Source organism: Diorhabda sublineata, chromosome 1, assembly GCF_026230105.1.
Source record: "Diorhabda sublineata isolate icDioSubl1.1 chromosome 1, icDioSubl1.1, whole genome shotgun sequence".
Lineage (NCBI taxonomy): Eukaryota > Metazoa > Arthropoda > Insecta > Coleoptera > Chrysomelidae > Diorhabda > Diorhabda sublineata.
Genome location: NC_079474.1, coordinates 3,556,243 through 3,568,573, shown reverse-complemented (window position 1 = coordinate 3,568,573; position 12,331 = coordinate 3,556,243). Strand labels below are relative to the sequence as shown.

General features: G+C 30.7%; 1 protein-coding gene across 2 annotated transcripts in view; it reads left to right on the top strand.

Moving 5' to 3' along the window:
* Window positions 1–11,300, top strand: part of LOC130443763 (runt-related transcription factor 3-like) — a 66,765-nt gene extending 55,465 nt beyond the window's left edge. Inside the window, exons 5-6 of one of the 2 annotated variants that reach the window (XM_056778566.1) lie at window positions 10,475–10,615; window positions 10,760–11,300. In XM_056778566.1, coding sequence (XP_056634544.1) covers window positions 10,475–10,615; window positions 10,760–11,253 — 635 coding nt within the window. In that variant the 3' untranslated portion in view covers window positions 11,254–11,300. The remainder of the gene's footprint in view (window positions 1–10,474; window positions 10,616–10,759) is intronic. The other variant, XM_056778575.1, reaches the window with a different exon arrangement.
* Window positions 11,301–12,331: the final 1,031 nt, after the last annotated feature.

Here is a 12,331-nt window from a genome sequence, read left to right as displayed (position 1 = left end):
ATTAATTATAATTGAAATTATAGAAACCTCAAACTACATTCACACTTTTCATAATGACGTTACGTTTTACGTTAATTTTAGCTAAAGATTAACGTTAAATGGCTACTTTTTAATAAGAACAATCGGTGAATCAAATAAGGGACAACCAAATTCGTCACACGATACATCCGAGTAGGCTTGTCAGTTACAGTTAAAAAGAACAACGATTACTCTTTTGTTATTTCTGTATAGATTAATAAGACAAATACAGGACCGTCTTAAGTTTATACAATACAATTATTATTGAAATGTCGTAGGGGAAAGGAACCAAAAGTTTTGCATTAGAAAGTTTATATATTAGATTTTAATGGTAAATATAAACGATTCAAACTCATAATAAAATAGAAATTTAATAGTTTTGAATACATATTTTTTTATTCATGTATTAAGGTTGCTAATGTCAAAAAATATTTTGTTAAAATTACGAAATGTGTAATAAAAGGTCCTAGAGTTGAAAAAAAATATTTAAAATGGACTTAAGATAAATTAAACGAAGAAAACATCTTGGAATTTAATTTATTCAAAAATCTATCACCAGAATACAAAACACCAGAAGCAAATGAATTAATGACGGTCCTGTTCGGGTACGGAAACGAAAAAAAAAATTAAATGCTTCACAGATTTGAACATTCGATATTCATGCTCAATAATTTGTTTCATTCAGTTCGAGAAATCGACGTAACTTCGATTATCAGTTTCTGTAATGGATTTTTGGTTCATTTTAAAGTTACTGAAACACAGAAATTCAATTAAAATATGAAACAGGTGATCGATCGCGTTTCCATTAAGTCGAGTCCTTTCTACAATGATATTAAAACAAACGGAAATAATAATATTCGCGAAATTTTTAATAATACATTGAGGTTAAGATTTAACAGAAACGAGAGACATAAAAAATGGACGAAATGAAGATACGATAACATTGTGGGAGAGATTAAAAGACGTACGAGGTATAGTTATTAAATAACAACAGCTGTTATAACACATAATAACATCCAATATCCAACCTTGAAATTCATTACTAACTAATATAAAAATATTTATGCAACACAATAAACAACTTATTTTTAGAATGTCTAAAAGAAAATTTTAGTTTGCGGTAGCGTTCCTAATTCGTTATTAGATCATTTTAAGAATTGAAAAAAGTTTTAAACAACCGATGAATGAACTTATCGTCTGCGATCTCGGCGTAAGCTTCGGTACTGAATGTGAGAAAATAAGTCGATCTCCTCCATTCACAAATTCTTCAACGGTTCTAAAACTTTTTATTACACCTTCCTGGCTCGGTAAAAAGCAAATTGATATTGTGCATATTACTGATATTATTTGCCCGCTATCACTTCTTGCGTTTCGGTTCGAAGAAGAAAATTTACTTTATTGAAATCGTCTCACGGTTGTTTTCTTTTTATATATATGTATATATATATATCGCTTTTTATGATTATAGAATACATATTTTCATTTAAAATTGTTTGACGATGCGGTTTCATTAAATACGGATTGTTTTTATATGAGGTTTTTATGGGAATGAAAATTTATTATCATCATCGTTTCGTGTGTCAAACTCTCATAAACAAGTCGTTGCTAGGTTACCCAAAGCGAATGCGCGTCAGTGTTGTCTGTAGAAAATACCAGTGTTGCCACTAGTTTGTTTCATTTAGGAAGGAGCTGGTAACGAAAACTGCTGTTTGATAATTATTTATGAAACATAATTTGTTTTCAAACTCATAAATTACCTATAAATCTCTCAATTTAGAGTATGTGACAAAGTGTAAGTTGCTGAACGTACCTATAAATCTACACTACGTCAACTACAACTTCAGAGCATACGTAATTAGTTCTATGCTTGCATCGGTCCTCGAAGGATCTATTTGGAAACTATGATTGAGTTAACCCGATTATGATCTGATTGAATGAAATTATCCCAGATAACGATCACTCGGAAACTGATCAAGTTAATCGAGTCTGTGGGTAAATGCGATCAGCTGAAGAGTTATTTCATTTGTCTATGGTTTTTTGTATTTGATGTTCGAAATTGTGAACTAAATCTCGTTCTGCGTTAGGATCCTTAATCAGCTGATCTATTTGAGCGAACTCGGGGTACAATTTGCAAAAAGTTTTAAAATAATTGATAAAGATCAAATTTATGGAAAGAACGAGTGGGAAACCACGAACAAATAATATATTTATATTACGTAAATATCTTATATCTTAAAATGTTCTATATGTATATATTATTACGTCTCATTATTCCGTATTCGAAACTTGGCAATACTGTACTTAATCTAATAATAATAAACACGACAATTTCTAATAGTTTTTATTGAAATTACAAAAATGCAAATAACGAATAATGATACTCAAATCGTTAATAATCTGAAAAAAATACCAAATATTGAACAAAACCTATATACAGGGCGTTTTAATACACACATCTAATGTAATCTATTTTGTTAAATGGTTATTCGAAATATTGTTTGAGTTATAACGGCCATTTTGAAATGAAAAGTAAACGTAGAGGAAAACGTTTTTCCACGTTGCCGAGTCAACTATTTATACGAATAATGTTATATTTATATTTGTCACAACAAAATTGTGCTATAGTTTTAATATTGTTAATTTAAAAATAAAAATAATGATTATTTATGAAACTATTAAGCTTTGGAGGCAAATTGTGGAAAATTTACATGAATAGACTATTGAAATCAGATGATTTCTCGTTTTTTTTTTAGAGCTTAACCACGAATGGTCCGTAATAGTACTTTTAGGTCTCTATTAATTAAAATTTTGTTTAAAAGCATATAATATTGACGTTTCGACTACTTTTAATCTTCATCAAAATATTTTGATGCGGAACATCAATATTATGCTTTCAAACGATAACAGGGGCCTAAAATTCAGATAATTTAACAACAATATCATATAAAAGAGGTCTAAGAAGTAAAAAATTAAAGAAATTTTTTTATGCATATACTTTAAATAAGAAAACTATTTAGTCGTACCGTCAGCTATCGAATGAAATTGTCTATCACGATATTCTTAAAAAAAGTAACCTTCTCACTGGCCTTGTTTAGTCCGACTATCAACAACCACCCAACCAGGACCGGACCGAGACACAATATAATTGTACGTCATTGAATAGAAAACATTATAAGAATGTGATCAAAATATATCGTTTACAACGTCTCCTCGACGTTTCGTTACATACCATCCATCATCAAAATCTAAGAGTTGTTATTGTTTTTTTTTGCTATTCTGTTCAACTTTGAATGAAACCAGTTTTCCGATTGGGTCAATTTAGTTTCAGTTGATACCCACAACTCGGATTACAATAATCCACCCACTGTATCATTATCTTTTTATCATTTTCTTCCCATTCAGTACATTCAGAACTCGATAATAATAACGAAAATCATTCACAACATCAACAATATTTACGTGAGTAGATTGATCTGCTTAAGCAGAAGTTGAAAGCTAAGTTCGGGAGTTTATCGGGATACAGTAAGTGCAAAAAAAGCAAAAAAACAACTAGGAGCTATGTCTGATAATAACACCGACCATCGAAAAAGTATTATGACTGACGTAAATCAAAATACCAACAACTGGAAAGCATCGGAAGCTGATATTTATCTAAAACTTCTGGTATAAAAAATTCCCAAGCGGACGCAAGGAGTTAGCGATATAATTTACCCACCTAATGCATAACCAAGAAGTTCTAGTCATATATAGGGTGACTCTTTAAGTCCGTTGTAGTTTAGCTTTGCAATGATATGAATTACGGTTTTTTAACATCAAAGCTAACAGAAAAACCAACTTCACCATCTCCCATCGATTCTCCACTGATATACGTGTGGGGTTTCGACTGTCGTAAGTCATAAACCCAACGGAGATATCGTACAGGTAATGGAAAACAGATAAACCTATAAAAAACTGAAATTTCATCAGGTTAAGTTAAACTTGTCAACAAAATTTAAACTTTTTTTATCACTCGAAAACTTAAACCAAATTTCGAATGTACTATGACTACCAAACAATATATCAATGGAAAAAAATTGTTACTTCAAGTTTTTCCGTAACATCAAGACTTATATTTTTATAAAAAGTGTACAAAAATCACTAACACTTATAAAAAAGATTTCTTAATGTACAATGTACAATGTAATGTAATAAACGAAATATTGCGTTACCATAGCAACGAACAATAACTTAGTAGAAGTGTAAGTGTAAAGTCTGACGTCAAAAAAGTATTTAGAAGGGTTAAGAGGTAAGCAGATTTACGAAGATATGCTTAATACCCTTTGGGATCAATGTTTTTCGTATGCGACCGTGAAAAATTGGACTGCAAGCTTCAAAAGAGGTAAATTCTCCATTGAAGATGATGACCGATCGGGAAGGCCAGTTTCAGTGTCAGTCCGCGAAAATATCGATACAGATCTGAAGCACTGAATACTTCATACGAACGCGTTCATCATATAGTTCACGTCAATTTGGACAAACTGCTGCAAACTGAATCCCAAATGTTTGAATGTTGACCAAAAGCGTGCATGGTTGAGATTTGGGTACATTTCTACGATCCAGAAACAAAGCAACAATCGATTGGAATAGTGACACTCTGGTTCTCCAAGACCTGAGAAGTTTCGTGTCAAAAAATTTGCTGGAAAAGTTCTTGCTTCAGTTTTTTGGAATTGCCATGGAGGAATCCTGATTGATTTTATGGATAAGGGTAGAACAATAACTGGAGATCACTATTCGACATTACTACGGGAAAATATTAAAGAGAAAAGACGCGGAAATCTATCCAAAGGTGTTTTGTTTTTGCAGGACAACGCCCCTGCACACAAATCTCATGTTACTATAAAAAAATTCGTGATTTAGGGTTTGATTTACTAGAACACTTCCCTTTTTCACCAGATTTGACTCCCTCCGACTATCATCTCTTTCCTCAATTGAAAAAAAAGTTTAAATGGTCGTAAATTTTCTTCCAACGGGGAGGTAATAAAAGCTGTGGAGGTCTGGTTTGCGGAGCAAGAAGGAACAATTTTTTTTAAAGGTCTAGAGACGTTGGAGGTTCGCTGTACTAAATATATTCAATTAAGAGGAGAATGTGTTGAGTAATAAAATATTTTGACAACTTTTTCCAGTTCATTCAGCTTTCCTCCAAAGTTTGTATCCTTCATTAGTTCCCGTTATTTGTGGACCAATAACTTCTTCAATTTGTGCCTCGTTGAGTTTGGGAAATTTCTCTTTAAGGTATAAGAATCCACATTTTTCATCAGGCCGAGTTTTATATGCACCGGTGGAAAAAGTATGTTAGGTCACTAAAGGATCATTTTTAATATGTTTGTGTCAAATGAGGACGTAAACGACTATTTTAATGAAAAAGATTACTATTAGAAACCAGTATGGGGCAAAATCTGATTTTTATTAAAAAAGTCAAAAACCATTGATTTTTGTAACAACACGTGCTTCTTGCAAGAAAATTCTTGTCGCGATTTGTTTTCCTTCTAATACACTCACTATACAGTGCCGAGTACTGCCGAGTGAGGCACGAACGCGTTTTGCAAGAATATTCCTGTCGAGGCTAGTTTTCCTTAACCTATAAATTGACCCAACAATTTCACGCATTTCGCTAACTAATTAGGTTAGTTAAGTAAAGTGAAAACATATAAATAAAGTAAAATGGGCTTCTTCAGCTGCAGTAGAACGCGTATTCGACTCTTTGGGTCTTGAAAACTCGGATCTTAGAAACAAAATACGTAATACGTAATAAAATTTAGGTGTTACGTTTAGTTTAAGAATTTGGAATTATGTACTTCTTTTTTGTTGTTTTTGCAGATACTTCTTTTGATTTTTGAGAAAACTTTTATATTATGTTGTTATCTGGTTCTAAATAAAAAAGAAAAAAATTGATTTAAATCATGATTTTAATCAGGCACAAGCCTACTTGAAAGGATTAGAAAAGTTATAGCATCGTTGTAAAAAGTGTATACAATCAATAATGAAAAACATAGGAAAAAATGTCTTCTTTCTTTCCTCTTCTTATTTTTTCATTGCCTTATACGTTGCGAACATTGGCTATTGACTTGTTTATTGTGTTTCTAAACAGATCAACAGATGACACTCCAACCCATGGTTGTCGTATTCTCCCTGGTCCCCTCTTACTTTGTCTTTAATAATCAACTGCAAAAGACGATATTTGTCTTTGTATGTGAACAAAATACTCCAGTTTCCGTTATTTTTTTTTACTATAAAGACAACATCCTTTTCTTTCCATAATCTCTGCGTAACTTCCATGTTAGTGATGTGCTCAGTCCAGGATATTTTCAAAATACGTCGATATATCCACATTTCGAAAGATTCCAAATATTTTTAAAGTAGGCTCGGTTGTGGTCCAATCCTCTACACCAGGGGTCTCCAAACTCTGAAGCCTTCGGGCCAGGATAATTTTTTTTGTTACATCACAAGGACCAAATAATAGTCTCGGTGAAAAATCACAATTCCATAAATCTCATTGGTGTTTTTTTGTTTTTGTTTCATTAGTTGGGGATTAATTCCATATTTGTTATTTGTTAGTTAATAAATATGCTTAAGTTTAGATATTTTAGTTGAGTTTTCTACATCATCAAAGTTTTACCTTGCAATTAAAAAAAGTAAGACATTAGTCTTAAGCTGTCGCGGGCCGGATTGATGGAACTGGCGGGCCGGATCTGGCCCGCGAGCCGTAGTTTTGAGACCCCTGCTTTACACCATAGAACAAAACAGAAAGTATGTAGCATCTGACTAGTATCAATTTTAATTGTAAAGAAATATCTTTGCTGGTACATAGTTTCTTCATGTTATTAAACGCAGCTCGAGCTCTGTCTACCCGATCTACGTCTTCACCGTTTATAGTTAGACGTACTGGAGGACGTTGACTTTTGCTAATAATCATATGTTTTGTTTTTTGTTATATTCAAGGTTAGTATTTCTTTGTTGGACAGAAAACTTCACAAACAACCCTCGTATCTTTCAACACAGAAGATTGTGAATAAATAGATACCGAAATATCAACCTTCTAATTCCTCTTCGTGTTGACGATATTATACCTCTAGACCCGAATCGAAAATTCTTTTTTATTGTTGATAAAAGCGAATTATTATTATAAAAATAATATCGACGCCATATTATTAAGAACATTATCTGAGATTAACACCGAAACAATTTTGTAATTATTATTATTAAACAAAACAAAACAAAAAAATCGACAGAAATCTTTGTGTAACGTTCCGCACGAACACCCGGTATTCCGATTCAGGTCAGTATCGCGTACTTTGTGTTTTGCCACGGAAGTTTTATTTTAAACATCGTTATGCTGAAGTGAGTACCAATTTTCCATCGATTAGAAAAACCACTCAACCTATATTATTACTTTTCGATTATACCGGATTTATTTGGTAATAACTTTTATTTTAATAATTTAGTACAATCGGTATTTATTATTACACTGTTTGCCTAAAATTTGATAAAAAACTCTGTATTGGAAGAACTACTAATAATACGGCCATGTTTTAGTCACGTGATGTTTTACGACAAATAGTAACAACGACGTACATCACGGGGAACAAACAGTAGCGTTATTGAAATATATTATCGATAATCGAGAAATCGATACCAATAATCGATACCCTCTATTCGTAACGTCTTATTTATGATGAATAATACAAGTTATTCGAAAATTTTATCCTCAAAAAGAAGTGCAGTTGTTATTAACTAACTGATAATTTTTATGAGCACTTTCTAAATTGTCGTTCACTGGGGGGAGGACATCGAGGACATAACAAAGCTATTATTGACAGAAATGTACGTATATATATATATATATATATATATATATATATATATATATATATATATATATATATATATATATATATATATATATATATATATATCGATTGATCATTCTAGAATGACGTCATTGACAGTTCGGTCCGGTTTAATTTTATGTAGAAAACTTTTATATGTCATTTTATATGATAATTCGAAAGAAAATTACTTTTTCCAAATTTCACAAACTAATCTACAACATACGAGTTGTGATAAACATATACGGTGAATTATTTTATTAAAAACAAAATAAAAAAGTGTAAAATTTAATTAAATAAATCAAAGTACTATCATTGACTTGTCTTACCTTATTTAGAAACGGTTTTCATCTGATATCTTGTAGCATGACACTTCACGTCACTTCTTAAGGTCAGATAATATTAAATTCTTTCAATTTTGTCGAAATAATTGCAAAAAACAATGGGAAAAACACAAAGTCACAATTAAAACAAATGTTTTGTTTGCCACTTAGGCAAAATGGCCGACTTGTCAAAATCACGTGTTCTAGAATAGTCCATTGTGGAACTTATTTTATTAAATACGAGGGTGTTTCGAAAGTTTCTGACCAAATAAAAAAAAATAAGCAGGTTGAGTTCACCTGCCTAAAATTTACGGTCGTAAATGATGAGTCTCCGTCTCAATTATGTAGGCGTATGGCCTTCAAAAACAGCTTAAAACTCGGCCTATAACGTTTTTACTTTTTGGACCCTGGTATTCAGAAAATAATAGTTTTGAGTATTTTTTACCTCATTTATAAACCATTTTTTGAGAAAACTAGATCGGGTAGAATCAATTTTTTCGGTTATATGTAATTCAAATATAACTCTTTGTACAGTCTCTTCAATATCAAATACGACAATAGTTATTAATATGTGAAATAACAATTAAAAGATACGAGATATTTAATTATGATTACATTAAAATACTTTTAATTATTTCATTATTAAAATTGTAAAATCCACTTACCTCTAATTTAAATTACCACATTTTCGTATTCCCCCTGTAATAATTAATTCCTGTACCTACATCTGGTGGCGCTCTAATCAACTGTCATTTATTAAACTTTCTCCACGTAATGTACACCAAATTTAATAGTGTAAATAACACTTTTGAAATCCAATTTAAAGAAAAATAATGACAGATTTTAAACTGAACAACGTAGTATATAATATAAATATTAAATTATTTATTGATAAGTATTATTATTATACACCATATCATATTACAACTTATATATTTATATGCTATAAAAATACTTGTAGGAATGCGAAGTCTGTATCGGTCATTGATATTATTTTCTTGCTTGATTTGTGAGTAAATATATATTTTATATAATCAGAATGCCGAGTTCATCTTATTTAACGAGTCGCTGATGTGTAAAGCTGCAACCGAAATTCAATCCATATTCTACTGCTATCCGTTACTGTGTAATGTAAGATAAATTTACTGCTTCACTGACTTTCAATCAGTTGCAAGTAGAAACCACCATTTTTCTCAATCGACGTCATTCGAATGCCCATTGTGAATGAATCTTGTATCTGTAGTATTTTCTATAATGGAACTCTCAATGTTTATATTTATTTTTTGTTATTATTACAACACGGATAAATCGTATACCGACCACTGAGATTTATTCGCAGATAATACAATTTATATATCTATATGTAAAAAAAGTTTTGAGAAAATAACTTTTATGAACACGTCAAAATATATTATTGTTTATAAATTGAGAACCGGCAACATTGGTGTTACCAAGTGAAATATTCCGTAATTTTGTTTGATATTTGACAAGGGAATTCAATCGATTTTTTTTTGTATCTCAATTATCAAGAATATTTACATTTATACTATGATTAATTTTTTTAGGAATTAAAAATTGATTTCGATACCATGAAAAGAATAAAAAATCTAAGACTATAATAATTATTTTCAATTCTTTTAAAAGTGGTTAAGGGAATAGCGAATCGTGAATAGTCGTGTAAGATCGTTTTGACGTTAATTCTTGCAATTTTCGACCAAATTAGCAATCCATGTCACTTAAATTTCAAAGAAAATAATTTTTTATGATGTTTATAAATACCAACGAGGTAAAAGGTGAAAATAAAGAAATTGTCTGACCTTCGTTAAACGAAAATTGAAAGTCATGACACATCATTTCAATATAATAATCGTGGCGGACTTACCGCCATGTTTAATATTCAAAAGACGTTGCTACGATAAGACATTGTATGTTAAACGTGGTTCATATACGATTCTTTGAAAAATCTTTAACCAAAATTAATAAATCGACCCACATAAAAGAAAAATTTTATTCGTCATAGTTTCTTTTCATATATATTTTAAACTTTTGAGGTGCAGTTTTATACTGAATATTTAAATGTAACAGATATAAAAAATATTATAACGACATATGATCGTATTTACATTGTTGCCGGAACTTGTTTTTTATCTTGAAAATTATTTACTTTTTTCACACTTTTGCAAATAATGTTATTCTCATTTTCTACCATTACCAAGCAATAAAATGTATTAATTAACTTATTCACTAATTAATATTTATGATTTTCAGATGACAACCCGAGCAGTACGACACATTGTCCTTCGAGTACTTGGCCTGAATATACAAATTCGTATGCCCCGTATAGTCCGCAAACAAATTATGACCCGCATCAAGATTCAACGTACGCTACTCACGTACACCTCCCGACAGGTAAATAAACTTTTTTATTATTTTGTTTATTATTCGGTTTATTTTTAATTACAAAATCAAATTTTGATGATATTGTGTATGGTTTATTTTTTATGGTAAAAATTTAAATAGAGTCAACTTTGAGAAAATAATTTTTTTTTAAAGTTCTTCCAGATTCGAGTTCGAACGAATACATCACAACGTCCCTGACGTCACCGCCGCCGATATTCAACAGTGCCAAATCAGATTTAGATATGATAAGCACGAGGTATCCCGACAACAACTCCTATTGTCCCAACAATTGGTCGGCGAACCCATCGGCGTACAACAACAATTATTACAATCACACCTACAACCAACAACAGTATTTGAATCCGCCGACGATGGTGGTTTATCCCTCCCTTTATTCGACTGTGAATCAAAGCCAAATACATTTTCATCTACACGCACCCAGTGATAAATTCGATCCTTATAAAAACGAACCTTATATTAAGGGCGAGCAATATTTAACGGATAGTAATGCTCTGACGAACCCTCAAAGGGTAGAAACGGTGCAAAATAGTGATGTAGTGCACGCACACGTGGATCCTTTAAGGATCGAAGAATCGGAACGAACCGCACAATCCCAAAATGATCCTTCGGTGTGGAGGCCGTACTGATATATTTTAAGTTTATTTATTATTGTAAAATATAAAATTAAGATTTATTAAATCGTTTTATTTAGATTCCCTACTTCTATTTCAGTAAATGATTGAAAATAAACTAGTTCACAATTTAAAAAAAAATCCCAAATTTCCAGTAATTATTCTAATAGATATCGAAATAAACATCTTTGTACTATAATTTCTAATATATTTGTAAAAAATTCAGTAAATTGTCTCAAAATGTATAGATAAGAATAGTAAATACACCACATACATGGTTAACTCGTTGACTAACAACTATGAAATAACTCATAATTTACTCCCCGAAGAAATTTTTGTTACATAATCGAAATAAGGAATAAAAGCTCACATTACCTACACATAACGATGATAACTTTGTATTTAAATTAGCATTTTTAATAATAAAATGCGATTAAACAAAATTGTGAAAATTACTGCAGTCAACGTGTTAAAACTTGGTAGCTAGTAAAACTAATGTATTTTTATGAAAATCAATTAAATACAATTACTTACTGAATTATTATTTTTAATAATAACGTTTTCTTCATTCTTACAATGTTACAAATCAGCACAAATATACAATTTCATTTAAACAATCAATGCGATGAAACTTGGCAAATTTCTAATATCTGCTTTTATAAATTTGATGTTTATGAATTGTTTTATTGTTTCAACTACTAAAAAGCAACTTTTTCGTTGGTTTAAAACAATTTTTTGGTAATAAATACAATTTAAAGAGTTGAAGCACAAAATCTGTATAATATTAACATAATATAAACAAATGAAAATGACATACGAATATTGACATTGTACTCTAGTTCGAAGAGTCGGAGATTGATCGATTCTACTTTATGATCGATTATTCTTACGATGTCGGCGCCTATTTGCTGCATAAAAATACCAGAAATGTTATATAATTGAGATTATTAGAAATTCAATCATAAAATTGATACACATTTTATTCAAATTTTGTTATAATTTTTGAAAAGTATTTCATTCTTGTGCTATTCGATTCTCAATATCACTCGATTCTTTCACTAAACATACAAAACACGTTAACGTTAATTCGTTT